At 35.3% G+C, this 22,576-nt stretch overlaps 1 protein-coding gene across 3 annotated transcripts in view; it reads right to left on the bottom strand.

Moving 5' to 3' along the window:
- The window catches only part of ARHGAP20 (Rho GTPase activating protein 20), a 123,067-nt gene that overhangs the window by 41,446 nt on the left and 59,045 nt on the right, over window positions 1-22,576 (bottom strand). For all 3 annotated transcript variants that reach the window (XM_077964259.1, XM_015115634.3, XM_015115635.3), the window contains exons 3-4: window positions 7,393-7,557; window positions 1,245-1,394 (exon numbers count right to left, since the gene is read on the bottom strand). Coding sequence is in view for 2 of the 3 variants with exons in the window: in XM_015115634.3 (XP_014971120.3) it covers window positions 1,245-1,394; window positions 7,393-7,557 (315 nt within the window). In the remaining variant the exon portion in view is untranslated. The remainder of the gene's footprint in view (window positions 1-1,244; window positions 1,395-7,392; window positions 7,558-22,576) is intronic.

Consider the following 22,576-nt stretch of genomic DNA (forward strand, 5'->3'; position numbering starts at 1 on the left):
GGTAAAACTTGTTTCCACATTTTCCCCTCTTCTTAAGATAAAAGAAGTTTCACGAAAATTCCTTGATTAAAAATGTCTTGTAGTCATACCCTCACTTAAAATTACGTCCTTTCACCTGTAACTCCAAGGAGATTAAGCAATAGGAAATGATAATATCTAGAGAAATCTGTCATGGAAAAGATATGTTGAGAATGAAACAAACACTTTTTTTTTTTTTCCAAATTAGTTCTTAAAATCTTGTGGTAGGCCAAATAGTACATAATAGAATTTAATGACATGCCTATCTTTTAATAGATTAACATCGTGGAAAATTTTAGTTGTCTGGCTTTAGGATGATGTCCTAGGAGTTTTGTGGTAGCAAGAAGAGAAGCAAAATAAAAAGCATCATGTGCATGGGATGAACACTAACTTTAAGTGTAAAACAAATACTGGAGAGGTTGGGACACAGTTATTCAAAATCACAGGTTGTGACTGTGATTGTTCACTCTGAACTGGACGGTGCCAATTAAGCATGTTCATTAGAAGAGGACAAATATTCTGCATTCATACATTCTCCAACCCCATCCTAGCACAGGAATAAGTCTTGGGAAGCTCTGACTCCTTAAAATGATACCTTTGCTTTTCGTTGTCACATCTCTATAGACACCAACTGAAAACCTGCTACACAATTTAAGTAACCAGTATTTCATGACATTAGTTTTATTTGTATAATAAAACACTATTTAAAAATTCGAGAGTATAAACCACTTACTGAAACTTAATTGGACTATACAATTTGCTTCAATGAAGGTCTTTTTCAGTGGTTTGAAAAGACTGATAAGACTTAAAAGCTCAATATGTAAAACAAATACCTACATATTAAGGAAGAGGATGTTGAAGAGGGGTTCCTAAAGATGGGACTACTCTATTCCCCTTCCATATTCCTGGAAGTTCCTGTTTTTTTTTTTCCACAAAAATAACAAGTCAAACCAAGGTAAATGATCCCAAGAGTTCCCAATATTTACCATTAATTTTCACATATTTTAATCAAAAGCCCATTGGGAGAAATATATGGCATACAAGTATTTTGGTTGGGTGTATGTGTCAACAGATGAGTTACTGACTTAATACACAATCAGAACAAAATACTTCCCTCTTAAAAATTAGATGAATAACATTTGATTATTATTTTTTTTTAAATTTCAGTCCTAGAAATGATCATAGTAGCTAACCCAGGTAAATAGAGGACAAGCTGTGATTCTTACCTGAAAGTGGCCACAAAGTTCACCGTGGGCCAGCCCAAAACAAAGGATTTCATGGCATTGGTGTTGCCTTCTCCCACTTCATCCACACAGCTTGCTGTCCACATATCAGTTAATTTAATTTTATTTTTTATCTTAAAGTTATTGTTATATCTAGAAAGATAAAAACCAAACAGAACCTTTTGTTATTTTGTTTCTTAAATTTTATGGGAGCTTCTCTGGAAGCCATCATCCTCAGCAAACTAACACAGGTACAGAAAATCAACTACCACATGTTCTCACTCATAAGTGGGAGTTGAACATTGAGAACACATAGATACAGAGAGGGGAATAACACATACCATGGCCTGTTGAGGGGTGGGGGCTGAGGGGAGGGAACTTAGAGGACGGGTCAATAGGTGCCGCAAACCACCATGGCACACATATCCCTATGTAACAAACCTGCACATTCTGCACATGTATCCTTTTTTTTTTAGAAGAAAAATAATTTATGGGAGCTTCTGTACTTGTGATAAAAGGACCATTTTTCACTAATCATGGGCCAAGTGTCTTATTCAGTGTTTTTATCTTCAGTGCCTAGAAGAGTAAACTAAAACAGGGTTGGCTACCTTGGCCCAAGACGATCTTTGAAACATTGGTGAAACAATTAGTCCTCATGCCTGCATTTATGGCAAGAAATAGCCATAAACTGGCCACCTTATTTTTCTGTATGTCAAGCACTGCATTAAAAACCTAATTTGTACTGCTGTTACAAAATATTAATTCATTTATTATTTATAACTTGCTAATTTCCAAAACAATTTGGCTGAAAACAGAAAATACACAGGATTTATTAAAATGTTTATAAAATTTTCATTTTAAGAGAGATGCACTAAAAAAATCCCTGTAGTTAATTAGAATAATTTATAATACATTTTCAATGAAGTGGTTACAAGATTTTCTAGGCTTTAGAAGCATAGGTTATTTTAAATTTCCTTTCTTAGATTTTGTTCAACCATTTCCCCTTATATTCTGGCTAAAAGTAAAAATCTGCAGCCCCCCAAAAAGAACCTAAACCAAACTTGAAAAAAAAAAAAAAGTAGGATTGACACAATTAACATTCATCTCTGGGGACCTTGAAGGTGATCTATTTTAATTCAAGTGAAATTGCTTTTAGACAATTTCTACCTAATCCCCGTAGACTCCTGATATGGAAACCACCATATCTCTTGACCTAATTGTCAGGTTTAATGCTAGCAGGGACCTGAGACTTAAATAGAAGGCAACAACAAGGATAAAGAGAATGCTCAGGAAAACATGGGTACCTCTTGGCATTCAGAACCATTTGTGTAAATACTAAAAGTTAAAATGAAATCAAAGGTAACTTATATGGAAGTATCCCTAAAATTCCTCTGATTCATGGATTATTTAAAGTTAAAAATTTTCAGTGAAATTCATAAGATGAAAAAGGATTTTGCAGGAACTGAAGGAAAATCTAGATTCAAAGCCTCATGTATGCTTCCCATAGAATTTAAGTGTAAAAAAAGTGTCTTGTGGCATTAAGGCTTCTTCCTATATTTCAATATTTCCCCCCCTATTGTTATGAATCTTTAGATTTTAAAAATAAAACAGACCCAATTACAGACCAAATCTTATTTGTTGATGCCAACTGTTTGGGTAATATAAAACTAAAACTACACATCTTTTGAAAAAACAGGTATCTTTCCATATTTGTTTTCATGTATTTTGTATTTTCTGATGCAAGTCTCTATCTTAGTAGATACTGCAGATATCATGTGGGAACATCCACATCCATTGACCTGGGAAAAAAGTCATCCCAAAGATCCTTTCCCTAGATCAATAAGGTGCTACATTATCTACCCCGATTTCCAAAACAAGCAACTGTCTAAAAGTATGAACAATGACTTCCATTCTCCTATAATAAAAACAACGGCTAATATTTATTGAGAACTTACCATATACTATTGTTGTAAATACTTTACACACATTATTTAGCTTGATCCTCAGGAATTTTATAGGTAAGGAAATGGAGTCGTAGAGAGGTTAACCTGCTAAAAGTCACACAGCTTAAGTAGCAGAGCTAGAATTTAAACTTGGACAGTGCTGACTCCTGAGCTTATTTATGCTCTTAACCACTAGACAACTATAAAAAGTCCTGGATATCGCTATTCCTAAAAAGCACCTGAAACCTGGGTGAAATTATATTTTCCATGAAGTTCTCTTCAGCTTTTCTATCTTTGGCTTTTTGTTTTTTTAATCTCTGCAGAGCTACACGGCTTTCTGATATGGCTATTATGGAGGCGGAGGAAGAAATCTCATGAACACTTATGAACATAAAGCTAGATGGACTAGTTTGAAAATATTTAAAAGAAGTATTCCACTAAAGTTTTATATTAAAATGGGCATTCTTGGGGTCATAGAATGGTTCTTCAGATTTTTCACTTTCAATTTCCAATAGTATTAGACTATAGAAATTAAAAAATGCTAATTTAATGTGGACTGGCTCCAATAGCATGACAATGACTATCTCCAATAGTATTACAAAGACAGGAATTAAAAAGTGTGAATCCAATATGAACAGACTGAACAAAACCCCCTAAAATAAATTTTTTTTTTTTTTGAGACAGAGTTTCACTCTTGTCACCCAGGCTGGAGTGCATTGGTGTGATCTTGGCTCACTGCAACCACCACCCCTCAGGTTCAAGTGATTCTCATGCCTCAGCCTCCCGAGTAGCTGGGATTACAGGTGCCTGCCACCATGCCCAGCTACTTTTTTTTTCGTATTTTTAGTAGAGATGGGGTTTTGCCATGTTGGTCAGGCTGGTCTCAAACTCCTGACCTCAGGTCATCTGTCTGCCTTGGCCTCCCAAAGTGCTAGGATTACAGGTGTGAGCCACTGCACCTGGCCAAATTCTTTATTTCGACAATGTAGTCCCTTACTACAAATTTATTAAGCTGACAGATACACTTTGCTTTCCTATCCTCCTATCTTCATACTGGAAAAATTTCCAGTGAACTGATGAAATACACAGGATTCCAGGGAGATTTCTCCCCATTCTAAGATAGGGATGTCTTACCGAATATGTTTTAGGGTAGAGATCATTATATATTCCACAAATATCTGATGGTAATTCTATTAATAAATTTATTTCATCTTCTTCACCTAAAGAGAACTCATTACTATTTGCTTATTCTCATAAAATATGATAATAGTGATGACTTATGAGCATGTGAAGTAAATACAGTCATTCATCCTTTCTGTAAATTCCACATGGGTGCTCCATGGTTATTATCAGAGAGAATAGTAAACTTCTTTCTAAATAATTTAATGTTTGTAAAACAGATCCTGTTTTTTTAAAAATGAAAACTCATGATTTTATTGGAAAAGTAACCTATTTATCTTCCAAATGAATATAAAAAATGGTCCCCAAGTACCCATCTGGCTTTAATACTTTACTAATTTAGTATGGAAAAGAATTACCATAAACTCAAAACAATTTTCAGCAAATACTGTCAGCATCCAGTACAAAACAGATCAAATATAATAATTCAGTCAATTGAAGGAAGCATTTAACACCCGCTTTATTGTTGTACTTACTAAAATTCGCTGAACAAATATGTAGCAGTTGATTATTTATCCCACTCAAGTTTATTTCTCTAGGCCCAACCTAAGGACTGAAAGCAGTAACTAAAAGAAGCCTGAAGATGAGCTGATGTAGTATGGAACCTAAGGTCCCCTCCTTGTCTCCTATGGCTCAGTAAGAGATTTAATTGCTAATTTCAGATTATTTCAACAAATTAATTGATCCAGAGTAACACTCAATCCTTCATCCAAGGGTAAGAAGTGACCTAAAATACATAGGTTTGGAATTACAGGGACTATTTGCTTTTGGTTGTTATTTCATAAAAATTAAGTTCTTTCATATTAAGAAGGATCTGTGAATATAACTAAATCTTTGCTGTGGAATGATCATGTAATCAATTTCCTAAAAAATGGTGGTCAAAATTTTTGCAAAGTGGCAGGATTTAATAATAATAATAATAATAATAATAATCTCAAATATGTATGTTCCATCTCAGGGGTTTTGGATTTATGCCAAAAAATAACTTAGATCACTCACACTTTTAAATATTCCCAATGGGTATAAAAAGTACTTAAAATAATCTTTCATAATTTGAACCTCTTAAATAACAGCATTTAAATCAATTGATAGACTTTTTTTCACTTCACAAAAACATTGAAGTGGATACAGTTATCTCAAAAACAGTGTATGGGAAAAAGTGGTATAACCTTATGTGAGAAAGGGACAATCAAAATAAAAAGTCAGCTACAGAAGCAGACAATCAGTACACATTTTGCCAATATATCTAAAAACAGCAATATTCTAGTGGAAAAGAAACTGTCTTTCTATAAAATATTTTTAGCAAAACATAGGTTCCATAAAAACAACTTATATGCTAACAGTATACAGAACAATAAATAACCTCAGGTAAAAAAACAGAGGTCCTCTATTCTAATTATCATTGTAACTGCTAAGGGGGGAAATATCCGAAAAAGGTGAAGGAAAATACATTCTTCCGTAAGAACTGAATGCATGCTATAAGTAAATCGTCTTTAAGATCTTAAGGTTCAGAAAACTGGTTATTATAAAAAATTATGTTGTCTATTTATCTACCTCCAGGCTGAGCTATATACCTAATGAGTACCATGTGCTAAAAAGTACAGAAAGAGCCAGCCGTTGGAAGTAAGGTCTAGATTCAAACCCCAGCCCTGCCATTTCTTAGTATATAACAAACCTTCCTGAGCCTCAGTGTTCAATATCTGAAACAACTCTTATCTTGGAGGATTGTCAGGAAAATTAAACGAAATCTTTGTGATTCTCCTATTATAATACTTAGCATAGAGAACTCATCTAATAATTTTTAAATAAGGGAATAACTGTTTTTTGAAAATAATGACTTGTTCCTCTATTAATAGTTTCCCAACTTAGAACTTCAAATGGACCTAGTGCAAAGATGTGGCTGGAGAAACTTTTTCTTTCTCTTTATTCCTATAATACCATATCCACTCCAAAACTACATCTGTAGGCATTCCTTCTATCCGAATCACATTCCGAAACAGTTCTCATCATTATGCTTGCCTTTAATTTAAAAAAAATGTATAAACAATTCACTAAGCATTCTATACCATCTCTTATAAATGGGTATTTAGTTGGAGCCTTTTATTCATCCATGTGAAGAGGAACTCAAGCCTCTGGCCACAAGCTACTGAGGAACTAAGGCTAACAGCATCCACTTGAGTGAGCTTCGAAGTAGATTCTCCAGCTCCAGGTGAGCTTTGAGATGACTTTAACCCAAGCCAACAAGCTTGAGGGCCCTCATGAAGGCTCATAAGCCAGAACCATCCAGTGAAACACTCTCAGACTCCTGACTCAGAGAAATGCATGAGACATTTATAGTTTTAAACTGTAATGTTTTTGGGTAATTTGTTAAATAGCAATAGATAATTAATATAGCCTACAAAGGTCCTTATAACCTAACCCTTATCTACTTATCTAATCTTAATTCATCTTACTCTCCTTGGCTTGTTATGCTCCAGTTACACAGGCCTTCTTTTAACTCCTCCAAGGGCCAAGCTTTCCTCAACTACCTTTGCACCTGCTGTGCCCTCTCCCTGGAATGCTCATCCTCCCAATATCTGAATGGCTGATTGCTTTTCATACTTCACTGAATTTTTCCCCTGACTACACCTACCTAACATATATGCCATCTTTTACTTCACCCAGCACCCTATTTTCTTCATAGCACTAATCACAATTTGTCATTCCCCCTCATCCCATGCATAAGACTGTAAGCTCCCACATTAGAATATAAGCTCCCAAAGAGCAGGGACCATACCCATCACATTCTTCATTGAATTTTCCTACATTTATTCTGGACATGGCACAGAACAGAACCTAAATAAACACTTGTTGAAAAAATGAACAACCTTTTTTTTTTTTTTTTGCAAAAAAGGGCATAAAATCACTTTAGACATTACCTATAGTAACAGAGGCAAAACCTTCTTACAGTAAGCATTGAGTAGAAAGGGTATCTTTGTTAGTAAAAGTGCAATTTTATAATGATAATCAGGAGTATATAGTATACGTACTTGATTTTGGCCACAACAAACAGATCATTGAATAGAAAAAGATGCCGCTCCTGCCTCTGGAGGCCTCTTTTGAGTTCTGCCCGGCCATCAATCAGCAGAGTCCTACTGGAGCACACAAATGATGACAGAAATGTGCACGTGTCAACACTAGCAGAAGGACTTTCCCTGTAACAGATCAAATGCCACAGATCAGTTAGTCAAATGATCATTTTATTGTTGGTCAAGAACTATAAAACTCTGTAATGTTTTTTAATACAATGGTATAGCATCCTAACTGGTCCTGAGTCTATTCTACACACAGTTGTCTTTAATATTTCATTATGAAAATTTTGAAACAAAGAAAAGTTGAAATAGTTTTATAATAAACACATGTATATGTATCTCAATCTAGATTCTACCATTAGTATTTTACTATACTTGCTTTATTAAATACCTATCCAACCATCCATTGAATAATTCATTTTATTTTTGGCATTTCAGTGTAAACTACATACAGGCAGTACATATCCCCCTGAATGCTTCAGCATACATATCATTAACTAGAGTTCAATGATTTATTTTGAATTTTTCTTTTGATATAAAATTTACAACAAAATGCACAAATCTTAGGTGTATATCCACTGACTTTTGACAAATGTACTCATCTGTGTAATCTAAGCCTCTAACAAGATTTAGAAAATGATCATCACTCCAAATAATTCCCTCTTGCCCCTTCTCAGATATTATATAAATTAACCAAATATAGTCTCTATGGATTGGCTCCTGAGTTATTTCTTTACTGCAGGCTGAGACCTGTTAGTTCAAAACCTCATTAGTACCAAACTCAAATTTTTATATATCGAAGTATTTTAAAAATAGCCCAATCAATCAGATTTTTAGCCAGTAAAGCCTGCCTGCTTTGCATACTCCATCGAACTACACCCAGCACCTGCTGGCCATTGATAAGAGAGTGTCTGTGGTTATGAAACCCCCAAGATGCTCCTGCCCTTTAGAGCTCTCTGACCTAGCCATTCCACACTACTGAGGAATGGACATGTTCTCTCCAGAAATATCTGCTCTGATTCTTTTCTCCCCTGCCCTCCTTCCCTTCTGGATGGTGGCCCCTTGCCATATGCCTCTGGACAGTCTCATACTGTGATGAATTTACTCTCTCATGCAACCCTGTACAATGGTCATATTTTAAATCTTTGGTCAGATCCCAAATACCTCAAACTATACCAGTCAATCCTTACTTGATCACCCCAGAGGTAACAACTATTCTGATTTTTTTTTTTTCCCATGGAAGACTGCCTGTTTTAGAATTTTATACAAATTGAACCACAGTATCTATTCTTTTGTGTAAGATATTAGTTCCTCATCATGTTTTTGGAATTCATTCATGTTATCACATTTATCAGTAACTCATTCCTTTATCTCACTTAGGTATTCAATGTATAAATATACCAGAGTTTATTCTTCTATTGTTGTACATTTGGGCTGTTTCCAGTTTTTAGCTATTAATAATAAAATGGCTATTAAACATTGGTACTAGTCTTTTTGTATCTATGTTTTCATTTCTCTTGGGTAAATACCTCAGAGTGGAATTGTTAGGTCACAGAGTAGGTATATGTTTAATTTTAGAAAAACTACCAGTTTTCCATAATGATGGTACCATTTTACATTCCCAGCAACACTGTAAAAGAGTTCCAGTTGCTCCACGACCTTGCTAACACTTGGTGTTGTCAGTCTTTCGAATTTGGCCAGTTTAGTGGATGTATAGTAGCCTTTAATTAGGATTTTTTTTTCTTCGTTTGAGACAGTCTCACTCTGTCACCCAGGCTGGAGTGCAATGGCGTGATCTCCGGTCACTGAAACCTCCACCTCCTGGGTTCAAGCAATTCTCCTGCCTCAGCCTCCTAAGTAGCTGGGATTACAGGCATGCATCACCACGCCCAACTAATTTTTGTATTTTTAGTAGAGATGGGGTTTTGCCATGTTGGCCGTGCCGGTCTTGAACTCCTGACCTCTGGTGATCTGCCTGCCTTAGCCTCCCAAAGTGCGAGGATTACAAGTTGAGCCACCACACCCAGTCTTTAATTAGGATTTTAATTTGCATTTCTCTGCTAATTTCTTTCACGTTCTTACTGGCCATTTGCATTATCTTCATTGGTGAACTGTCTTCAAGTCTTTTGCTCATTTAAAACAATTTGGGTTATGTGTTATTATATACATATTATCTATTGAGTTGTAGGAACTTTTTTATGTATTGGATCCTAAATTCCAGTCCTTTGTCAGGTTACATGTTTTGGAAAGTATTTTTTCCTAGTCTGTTGCTTGTCTGTGAACTTTCTTAACAATGTTTCTGACAAAAAGTTTTAAATTTTGATAACGTTTATCAAATTTTTTCATATGGTGTTTACTTTCTGTGACCTTTCTAGGAAACTTTCACCTATCCCCCACTCATCAAGATATTCTCCAATGCATTCTATTAAAATATGTATGATTTTTAGTTTTTACATTTAAGTCTATGATCCATCTCAAATTAATTTTGGTTAATAAGGAAAAGGGCCAGGTTCATTTTTTTCTATACAAATACTTTATTTTCCTAGCACCATTTACACCAAAGACTTGGTGCTTACTCATATGTAAAGTTAGTTGGACTAGGACTATAGATCTTTAAATTCCCTTCCTCAATGGATTGCTTTGGCACCTTTGTAAAATTACATGACTAACAAGCATAGGTCTATTTCCAGGCTCTCTAGTCTATTGCACTGATTCATTGATTCTTATGCTATAACCACACTGTCTTATTGTTCTAGGTTTATAGTGAATCATAAAATTACATAGTGTTAAGTCCATCAACTTTTTCTTTTTTGAGACTGTTTTAGATAATCTAGGTCTTTTGCATTTCTATATATTTTTTGACTCACCATTTTTTCACTTTATGATGGTGTGAAACTGATAGGCATTCAGTAGAAACTGTACTTCAGATTTTGAATTTTACTCTTCCTGTGCTAGGTTAGGTGTATTAAATGCATTTTCTACTCATGATATTCTCCACTTATGATAGATTTATTCTGACATAACCAATTGTAAGTTGAGGAGCATCTGCACATTTTAGAGATTAACGAAAATGAAGAACAAAGGAGGGAAAGCCTATAGTGGCTGGGAAAGAAGAGATGACCTCAATTTCAAATACACTGAGTCTGAAATTATCAGTGGGCTAGGTGGTATGGCAAAATCAGGTAGGCATGCAGCACTTGGAAGAGATGTCAGAAGCAGAGATGTCATACAAAGACAGGTGCATAAATAACTCTTTGTAATGGCTAGAACTGCCAAGGGAAGGAGCACAAAATAAGAAAAAGGCAGAAACATATCCCTGAGAAAAGATGTACGTTGCAGAGATGAAGGGAAGAGAACCTATGAACAAAGATGGAGACTGGTGAATGAAGTAGCAGAAAAATAATAAAAAGTAGTGGTGGTCACGAGTGCTGAAACTGACAAAAGGGATAACAAGCTGAGGTCTGAAAAGATGTCTCGGGGTAAAAAGTCATCAGTTGGTCATTAAGACCATTGAGGAAACAGTTCCAGGAGAATGGTGTGGGCAGAACTCAAATGTCTGGAATTTGAGGGGTAAAAGGATGAGAAGTGAGGAATTAAGGGCAAAAACTCTTGTTTTTTTAGCAGCTGAACATGAGAATGTAACTTTAAAGATTCTAAAGTGGGTACAGCTGGTGAGGAAGGAAAGGTAAGAGATAAACAATCAGCCCTGAAGGTAGGTATTACTATCCTTCATTTTACAGATTTGAAGCTATTTAGGGTAGCCAAAATATACAGCTACTAAGGTGATTTACAAGTATGGTTTCACATACTTTAAAAAATTCTATATAGTCTTTCAAATGGGCAAACACTGCATTGACTCAGCTTCCTCCTCCAGCCATGGTGATTGAGTTCAGTGGTTTAGGATTTAATGACTTGGGTGGAGTGCTAATCCAAGTCTTCTTGCTAAGTAGTGTGATATGGCAAGTTACCTGGTTGGCTTAGTTTCCTATATGTAAAGTAAGTTAGTTGGACTAGGACTAGAAGATCTTTAAATTTCATTTATAATTTACATATGGGACTAACTAAACATATATCCAAAAGGTGGAATTAAGATTATTGATGAGAGGGAAATGGATAATGGATATGATTAGCTATCTCTGTGAGAACACTCCAATCCTAAAATATAGTTTATAAATATGTAGCTAAGCATATTTGAGAGTCACTTCAGGGAAACAATCCAAAGTTGAACTAAATTAAACGCCATGCAAAAGTTATAATAATGACAATGAGAACAGCTTTTTTTTTTTTTTTTTAAATTAGTCTAATTAAACGAGGAGCTCAAAGAGCAAGTATTTGTCAGGGTCTCCAACAACGCATAAGGTGTAAGAGGCCATGACTTGTCAGCTCAATTATCGGGTTCATGTGGCAGCTATAAAAAAGGAGAATTATGGCTTATCTATGTTTCTTGTGTTTGAATAGTATGGGTCACAGTGTCTGATCTCCCCTGGGTATACTAAAAGTATGAGGCCTATACACTATCCTAATAGCTCTGAATTAATCCCCAGTGGTCAGCCATCCCTTTCTCTATTACACTCTCATTGTGTGGACTCCTGATCAGCATCATCATCATCAACCAGCAACATGTTTTAAAAATGCAAATTCTCAGGCCTTCCTCAGGTTTATGGAATCAGAAACTCTGGAGGGCTGGTTCAGCATCCTGCAGTTTAACAGGCCAGTCAGGTGATCCTAACGCACACTGAAATTTGATTCTGACGCACATTAGATCAACTCTCTATCATGAGTCTACAACGCATTCTAGCTCTAACATTGTAAAATTCTACAATAGTGTATTCCAAGTAAGTATAAGTAGTTTATAGTTCTACTTCAGCTAAGTTGAACTTTTGAGAGTTATTCCATCATTTCCTATGATTTCTCAGCTATAGCTACCCCTTCCAGGAAGTGAAGTCTACTATGCTCACTAATTGCTAATTAACCACATATTATGTATAACTTAAATACATATAGGTGAATGACAAGGCAAGTAAATAAATCAAAGTCCTGTGAAAGAAAAGGGAAAAGGAGTTTCTATGCTTGATATTATAGGTTGGAATTAAGCAGAGAACAAAGAAAAGGCCTACATTCACCATCACAGAAAAAAAAAAAAATCCTTTCTCAAGTTCTTTTGGGGGAGTGGAAGAAGGTATAACTTTGGAATCTTTTAGTACATGTGATTTTCAAACGTATAGAAAACAAAAATAAAGCCTTCACTTGTTGAAACCGAGCAAGCACAAGGCTACTAAGCAATGAATGGATGAAAGAATGGCTAAAATAATATTTTGCTGAGCTTTAATTTTTTAATTGCATAACAAGAAAACTTTGCAAGAGGAAAAAGCTTCTGCATTTTGGTTTAGGTATCCAACAAATAACTGCTTCTTGATTATAAGAAGCAGCCATCAGATTGCAGTATGGCTTAAACTAGGGACCTTCAAACTATTACTCAAAGGGTCTGATGATAGTGTAAGTTTTGTAGGCCATACCCTCTCTGTCAAAACTATTCAACTCTGCCCTTGTATTGCAAAATCAATCATATACATAAATGAACAGGTGTGGCTGTGTTCTAATAAAGCTTTATTTACAAAAATAGGCAACCTGTCTGAGTTATGGTTTGCGGATCCCTGGTTTAAACAATACTTCCAAAACATTTAAATGTTTATAAATAAAGGCTAATCTGAAGTAATTGGAAAATTATTATTATTATTTTGGGTGGGGTTGGCCTAGGCCAAAGATTAATTAGGTTATTTAAAAGTTTAAATTTTAAAGCAATCCCAAAGGATTTTCATACACAATAACTCATTTTCCTCCTCATGATATTGCTTTCAAATAAGTGGACTGGTGCTGGTGTCAGGGAGAATTCACAATAAAATTAAACGATTTTCTTTTTCTGTGTGCATCTATCAGGCTATCATTTTAAAAACCTATATGTAAGTGTGGCGAGAGATGCCTGAAGACGTTAGTCAACTAAGTATTGGTTAAAAAATTCATGCCGTACACTAGAATAAAAGTAAACGTCTCAGCACTCACATAATTTAAAAGGAAAAAATTTCCATGGAAGGAAACAAAAACACAACTTCTGTGTTTTTTTAAATACAATATTAAAGTCTCCTACTTAAAAACGTATTTCTCAATTTTACGACTCTGAAGTGTTTATTTTTATTCTGAGTGAAGTGTAGATGTGTTTATTTTACTCTTTTAGAGTTGGAAATGGGGAAAGGGTAAGACTAGAAACTTCTATTTAGCCTTTTAATATAGCCTAATTAGGACTTACGAGTTATAATTAACAGAGCTCTAAAATAATCTAACAAATACAAGCAGAGTCTAGGAATTCACCTGTTGCCTGCTTTTTATGTATTAACATTCCATTTTCAAATGGGCTTGTGAAATCATTTCTGAAAAGCAAAAACAAGTTTTAGAAACTTGATTATTTTTCACTAAAACTAGAAAACAGCTTTCACAAAACATGGCCACAGTAACATACCAGTATTTATAACTAAAGTTCATTCTAAAAATGAGCCCACTTTCAGCTAAAGTTTCAGAGGCAGTGTTGCTTAATCATAAATTAGAAAGAAAATAAAATTCAGAATACTTGGAAATGCCAATGTTTATTAGTAATCAATTAGAGATTATGATTAAAAAGTACTAGATAGGATCTGGATAACTTTAAAGCCTGGTAAAATAATTAGCACATGGTCACTGATCGATAATTGTTGAATAACTAAATAAAATTTACCTTCCAAAAGTTTACCCATTTCTCAACGCCCATTCTAAATGTCAACTCTTTCATGACTTTTTATCAACTGAATCCTTGCTTGGCATCTCTTATATGACATCTAACACCTATATTCTGCTTTATATATCGTAAATATTTTCATTCAACATTTATTGTGCATGCAATTACCATATAATAAATTATTTGTAATAGTGATAAGGGTTTTCTTCTCTGGGTACCTGCCATGTGCCAGGCATAGGAGCTAGATTGGGTCCTTGGCCTCCAGGAGTTATCTGATAGATAAGTCAGACAAGTAACATGATGATAAACAAGGGATGTAAGTGCAATAAAAGAAATGAGGAGTGCAGGAGTACAAAAAAGCAAAAACAGGAGACCCTATCTCAGACTGCATTGGCTAGGAAAATTCCTTGGAGGAACCAAAGTCTAAAGGATAAACAGAGAGACCAATGAAGGCTGAAGGGCACTTTAAGAAGGAAGAGCGTGTCAAATATGCACCTTGTGCTTCAGTAACTGGAAAATTCAGAATGGCAGGGGTTATAAAGGCTTGAGAAAGATTAGCAGCAGATGAGAAAGTGGTACACTCATCAGTGTTTCTCCTATCATGTAAGGGGCTTAGATTTTATCTGGAAGTGCTAAAGGATTTTGAGCAGGACATTGCATTTTGTAATACAGGTTGAGCATCCCTAATCCGAAAATCCAAAATCCAAAATGCTCCAGAATCCTAAAATTTTTGAGCACCACTATGACACCACAAGTACAAATTCCACACTTGGCCTCAAGTATACAAATTTTGTTTCATGAACAAAATTAAGAAAATTGCATTCAGGCTATGTATATAAAGTATATGAAATACAAATAAATTATGTATTTATATTTGGGTCCCATCCCCTAGATATCTCATTATCTACATGCCAATATTCAAAAATTAAAAAAACTGAAATTCAAAAATAAAAAACACACTGAAATTCAAAATACTTCTGGTCCCTAGCATTTTGTAACAGGGATACTCAACCTGTACATTGAAGAATACACAGGAAGGCAACTTAGAGGGAGTGAGACCATTAGGAAGTTACGGCAGTAATCTTAGGTAAGAGATGGTGCACACCCAAGTTGGCAGTGAGAAAGGGATAGGAAAGACAACAGAAAACATAAAAGATAGAGACTGTTAAAATTAATACATTGATTTACTGGGGGTGGGGTGAGCTGGAGATGAAATTGACCAAGAAGAAGAACATAACCTTACTGTCCAGACTTTATTTCCTTATTTTTAATTTTTCATCAAATAACTGAGCATCTATATGTACTGTCTAGACACTGCTATATTAATATATAGAGTAAATAAGTTTGATTTTTTTTCTCTACTCTTGTGGAACTAGTTTAGCTGCTTGGCTCAGTTTCTAGCAGAGGTTGGAAACCACAGCCCACACTCATATTTTATTTGACACCCTCACAATAAGAGTTTTAAAAAAACATTTGATTTTGAATGCCCAGTTAGCCACATTCCCTCTCTGTTACTTTACTCTGTCTATTGAACCTCCGAGTTCTCTGAAAGCATTAGTCTATGGTTCTTACACTAGTGTGCTTTTTCTTTTTTAAACAAAAACAAAAAACTAGTATAAAAAACACACATAAAATATTGCAATTGTGAACATTTAAAAATGCATAATTCAGTGGCATTTAGCACATTGACAGTGTTGTAAAACCATTATCACTATTTAGTTCCTGAATATTTTCATTACCCCTGAAGAAAAACCATATAGGTTTTTCTATAAGCAGTCTATAAGCTTTAAGCTTATAGTCTATAAGCAGTCTGTAAGCTTTTCTATAAGCAGTCATTCCCCATTCCCCCTAGTCCCTGGCAACTACTAACATCTTTCTGTCTCTACGGAGTTGCCTATTTCGAGTATTTCACATCATGCAGTATCTATCGTTTCATTTATGGTTTCTTCCCATAAGTATAATGTATTCAAGATCTGTTCATGTTGTAGCATGTATTAGCACTTCATTCCTTTTTGTTGCTGAATAATATTCCGTTGAATGGCTATAGCACATTTGTTTATCCATTCATTAACTGATGGACATTTGGGCTGTTTCCACCACTTAGCTGTTATTGTGAATAGTGCTAAGGATTCATGTACATATTGTTTTTGAACATCTGTTTCCACTTCTTTTGAGTACATACCCAGGAGTGGAACTGCTAGATCATACGGTAATTCTATGTTTAACTTATTGAGGAACTGCCAAACTGTTTCCCACCACGGTTACACCAGTTTACATTCCCACCAGCAGTGCATAAGGATCCTAATGTTTACCTTTAGACTCTCCCTCTTTTGCTTCCCACATAAAGTCACTTGTTATGTTTTGAGAATATTCTAATTAAAAATAAAATTTCTTGACTCTGGATCTGTATAACCTATAGTTTATAATAAACTCCTAACTGGATTATCTAATTTTTCCCTCTCTCTTTTCTCCAATCCATACTACTCGCCTCTCTCAAATTAATCTTCTCAATGCATAGTACCAATGATCATAGCATAGACACTGTCTAAAGGGTAAGCTCAGCTCATTAGCTTATCAAGTCCCAGCATCTGTTTTACCCTACCTGGTTTTGACATGTAGGTTAGAACTTCCTATATCGCCTGTGTAACAGGTAACTCTGCAGAGTGTTAGGGAATAAATCAGTCCAGATATCATTTGGAACAAAAAGACTACTGAAATGAAGCTACAAAAACCACTCTCAACATCAAAACTCTATCTTATTCAACAATGAAATCCTATTATTTATTTATGACTATATTGGACACCTAGAACTAAAAGTATATTATATGGAAATCTAATCTATGGCAATTATCTGTCTTAATGAGCTCAAACATGAGAAAGTACTCTTACATTCTATTATCTTGATAAAATCACATTGAAATTACCAAAAAAACCCACATAGTGATGATAACAATGTGATTGTATGTAATATATACTATAACTTCAATGATTAAATAATAAATCATGTAGTTCATAGTCTGAATTATGACTTGTAGTATGAGAACAGAGCCTAGTGATAATAGTAATACCAGCATCAAAATGAATGAAGACAGGATAAGGGCTTGGTAAGATAGGTGGACAAATGGCTAGATAAACAGAGTGAGCAAGGGCTTAAAAGCAAGAAATATATAAAGGAGCACTTTTAAATTATCAAGATGCTGATGGAAGCATATGTGATACAATGAGATCAATATATCAACAATGATACTAATATTTAAAGACCAAGGAAAACATAAACATTAAGTAAGTGAAGACAGAACAGAAAGATGGAAGGAGAGAGTGAAGGTCAGAGAAGGACACTAATACACAGTTACACTAATAGAGTGAGATCCATACACAAAGTTATTATTTCCAAAGAAGAAAGTAAATACGAAATTTCCTCCTAACCTTGACACAGAAGTTGTTTAACAACATCTATTAGGAATTCACTTAGTACAAGGCACTTGACAGAACATTATCAAGAAAGAAAGGAACAAGATTTTATGAGCATTGTCTCTAAAGACTTTAAAAGGAAACAATTTATATATGAACTATATATATTGATACAAGACCAGTAATCAAGAAAAACCAGAGGATTTGAACTTCAAAGAGCCTAGTGAAAATGGCAATCCTTTAAGAATAGTTCTGCTGCATTATGTTTTCTTCGCCCCCACCCTCAGAGGCTGTAGTGAGCTATTACAACGCCACCACACTTCAACCTGGGCAATGGAGCAAGACCCTATCTCAAAACAAAAAGTGAAACAAAACGAAACAAAAACAACACAAAACCTTCATTATGAAAGAATGAGAAGAAGGAGTAGAAACAGATCCCAACTAAGCATTGGAGAAAGCTCCAAACCAATTTAGTCATCTTTGTGTGTGGCCTGCTGACTTAAAAATACTACCTCTCTTCATTATTTACTAAGTAAAATTTGTTTGGGTACTCATTTTGAATTCAAGCTACTCAAAGAAATTTATATGTGTAATGATTACACTGTATGTGGTTCCATTAGTTTGTTTATGGATTCAACAATGAACAAGGTCACCAATATGCTTACTGGGAACTCCAACAGTTTGAGTTTTCTTGAGATAATAATTACATAATGGTACACTTAAAGGAACGAAAGAATTAAACCGGATTAAAAAAGATTAAAAATAATTCTATATATAATTTCTGGATCTCCTAAAGTTAAAAAATCACTGATTTTGCATCCTGAAACTTCACTGAAATTGTTGACCAGTTCTAAGAGGCTTTTGGTGAGTCTTTAGGGTTTTCTAGGTAGAGAATCATATCGTTGGTGAAGAGAGATAGTTTGATGTCTTTTCATATTTGGATGCCTTTTATTTCTTTCTCTTGCCTGACTGCTCTGGCTAGCACATCCAGTACTATGTGGAATAAAAGTGGGGAGAATGGGCATTCTTGTCTTGTTCCGGTTCTCAAAGAGAATGGATCCAGCTTTTGTGTATTCAGTATGATGTTGGCTGTGAGTTTGTTATAGACAGCTCTTATTATTTGAAGTATATTCCTTTGATACCTAGCTTGTTGAGGATTCTTATCAGGAAGGGATGTTGGATTTTGTTGAAAGTTTTTCCTGTGTTTACTGAGATAGTCACATGGTTTGTTTTTAATTGTTTATGTGGTGAATCATGTTTATTGATTTGTGTATGCTGAACCAACCTTGGATCCCAGGAATAAAGTCTACTTGATTGTGGTGAATTAACTTTTTGATTTGCTGTTGGATTTGGTTTGGTAGTATTTTGCTGAGAATTTTGTGTCTATGTTCCTCAGGGATATTGGCCTGCAGTTTTCTTTATTCATTGTTGCTTTGCCAAATTTTGATATCAAGATAATGCTGGCTTTGTAGAACGAGTTAGGCAGTCCCTCTTCCTCGACTTTTTAGAATAGTTTCAGTAGAACTGGTACAAGCTCTTCTTTCTATGTCTGGTAGAATTCGGCTGTGAATCCATCTGGTCCAGGGCTTTTTTTGGTTGGTAGGCTTTCCATTACTGCTTCAATTTCAGAACTCATTGGTCTGTTCAGGGTTTCAATTTCTTCCTGGTTCAATCTTGAGAGGCTGTGTATTTCCAGGAATTTATCCATCTCTTCTAGATTTTTTGTGTGTACAGAGGTGTAATAGTCTCAGGATCTTTTGTATTTCTGTGAGATTGGTTGTAACATCACCTTTGTCATTTCTGACTGCACTTATTTGGATCTTCTTTTTCTTTGTTATTCTACCTAGCAGTCTCTCAATCTTGTTTATTCTTTCAAAAAATTAACTTCTGGTTTCACTGGTCTTTTGTATAGATTTTTATGTCTCGATTTCATTCATTTCTGCTCTGAATTTGTTTTCTTCTGTTAGCTTTGGGGTTGCTTTGTTCTTGTTTTTCTAGTTCCTCTAGATGTGATGTTAGATTGTTAATTTGAGTTCTTCCTTCTTGATGTGGGTGTTTAGTATGATCATCTTTCCTCTTAACACTGCTTCAGCTGCATTCCGAAGACTCTGGTATGCTGTGCCTCTGTTTTCATTAATTTCAAATACTTTTTTTTGATTTCTGCCTTAATTTTATTGTTTAACCAAAAGTCATTCAGGAGCAACTTGTTTAATTTCAATGTAATTATGTGGTTTTGAGAAATCTTGATATTGATTTCTATTTTTATTGCATTGTGGTCTAAGAGTATGCTTTGCATGATTTTTTTTTAGTTGATTGAGATTTGCTTTATAGTGAACATGTGGTCAATCTTAGATAATGTTCCATGTGCAGATGGGAAAAATCTTCTGTGGTTGCTGGGTGGAGTATTCTGTGGGTGTCTATTAGGTCTAATGGGTCAAGTATCAAGTTTAAATTTGGAATTTCTTAGTTTTGTGCCTCGATGATCTAACACTGTCAGTGGGGCACCGAAGTCTCCCACTATTATTGAGTGGCTATCTAAGTCTTTTCATAGGTCTAAAAGAACTTTTATGAATCTAGGTGCTCTAATGTTGGGTGTGTGTAGACTTAAAATAGTTAAGTTTTCTTAGTGAATTGAACCCTTTATCATTATAGCATTTCTATACAACAATAATGACCAAGCTGAGAGATAAATCAAGAATGCCATTCATTTACAACAGCCACAAACAGAACACAATACCTAAGAATACAGTTAACCAAGGAGGTGAGAGATCTCTACAAGGAGAACTACACTGCTGAAAGACATCTAAGATGACACAAATAAATGGAAAAGCATTCCATGCTCATGAATTGGAAGAATTAATATCATTAAAATGACCACGCTGCCCAAAGCAATCTACAGACTCAATGCAATTCCTACTAAACTGCCAATGTCAATTTTCACAAAATTAGAAAAAAACTATTCCAAAATTCAAATGAAACAAGAAAAGGCCCCAAATAGTCAAAGCAATCCTAAGTAATAAGAACAAAGCTGGAGGCATCACATTACCTGACTTCAAACTATACTACAAGGTCACAATAACCAAAACAGCATGGTACTGGTACAAAAACAGATACAGAGACCAATGGAACAGAATAGAGAGCTCAGAAATAAAGCTACACACCTACAACCTTCTGATCTTTGACACAGTCAATTAAAAAAACAGGGGGTAAAGATGCCCTATTCAACAAATGGTGCTGGGATAGCTGTCTATCCATACGTAGAAGAATAAAACTGGACCCGTATCTATCTCCCTATAACTCAAAATGTATGAAATACTTAAATGTAGGACTATAAAAATCCTAGAAGAAAACCTAGGAAATACCCTTCTCAATATCGGCCTTGGCAAGAAATTTATGTTTAAGACCTCAAAAGTAATTATAGTAAAAACAAAAACTGACAAGTGGGACCTAATTAACTAAACAGTTTCTGCATGTCAAGAGAATGATCAAAAGAGTAAACAGACAATCTAAAGGGTGAAAGAAAATATTCACAAACTATGCATCTGACAGAGGTTTAATATCCAGAATCTATAAGAAACAAATCAACAAGCAAAATCAAAATCAAATAACCCCATTAAAAATTTTGTGAGCAAAGGACATGAACAGATACCTCTCTCTCTCTCTCCCTCCTTTTTTTTTTTTTTTTTTTTTTTTGAGGCACAGTCTTGCTCTATCACCCAGGCTGGAGTGAAGTGGTGCGATCATGACTCACTGCAACCTCTGCTTCATGGGTTCAAGTGATTCTCATGCCTTAGCCCCCTGAGTAGCTGGGATTATAGGCGTGAGCCACCATGCCTGGCTAATTTTTGTATTTTTAGTAGAGACGGGGTTTCACCACGTTGGCCAGGCTGATCTTGAACTCCTGGCATCAAGTCATCTGCCCGCCTCGGCCTCCCAAAGTGCTGGGATTATAGGCATAAACCACTGGGCCCAGCTGAACACACACTTCTCAAAAGAAGACATACAAGTGGCCCACAGACATATTTTTTTAAATGCTTATCATCACTACTTGTCAGACATGCAAATCAAAACTACAGTGAGACACTATCTGACAACACCAGTCAGAATGGCTTCTGTTAAAAAGTCAAAAAGCAACAGATATTGGTGAGGCTACTGAGCAAAGGGAACACTTATACACTGTTGGTGGAAATGTCAACTAATTCAGCTACTGTGGAGAGCAGTTTGGAGATTTCTCAAAGAACTAAGAGTTGAACTATCATTCAACTCAGCAATCACATTACTGGGCATACACCTAAAGGAAAAGAAATCATTCTACCGAAAAGACACATGTATCTGTATGTTCACTGCAGCACTATTCACAATAGCAAAGACAGAACCAGCCCAGGTGCTCATCAATAGTGGAAAAAAAAAATGTGGTACATATTCACTATAGAACACTATGCAGCCATAAAAAATGAAATTATGTCCTTTGCAGCAGTATGGATGCAGCCGGAGGCCATTATCCTAAGCGAACTAACACAGAAACTGAAAACCAAATACTCCACGTTCTTACTTACAAGTGGGAGCTAAACACTTTGTACACATGGACATAATTATGGGAACGATGGACACTGGGGACTATTAGAAGGGGGAGAGAGGTAGCGGGCCAAGGGCTGAGAAACTGCATATTGGGTACTATGGTCACTACCCTGGGTGATGGATTCGTTCATACTCCAAACCTCGGCATCATGCCATATACCTTTTTAACAAACCTGCACATGTACCTCCTGATTTAAAAATAAAAGTTGAAAAAAAAATCACCTAATAACTCCTATTTAGGAAATTTATAAATATTGTATTATACATACACATTACAAAGTCCTCAAGGCAGTATACTCTAGGAAGCAACTTACCTACTACCTTCTGCTCACTTATGCCAAAATGTCAATATTCAGGTTGATACACAAATGAGCTGATGCAATTAAC

Source organism: Macaca mulatta, chromosome 14 (assembly GCF_049350105.2).
Source record: "Macaca mulatta isolate MMU2019108-1 chromosome 14, T2T-MMU8v2.0, whole genome shotgun sequence".
NCBI lineage: Eukaryota > Metazoa > Chordata > Mammalia > Primates > Cercopithecidae > Macaca > Macaca mulatta.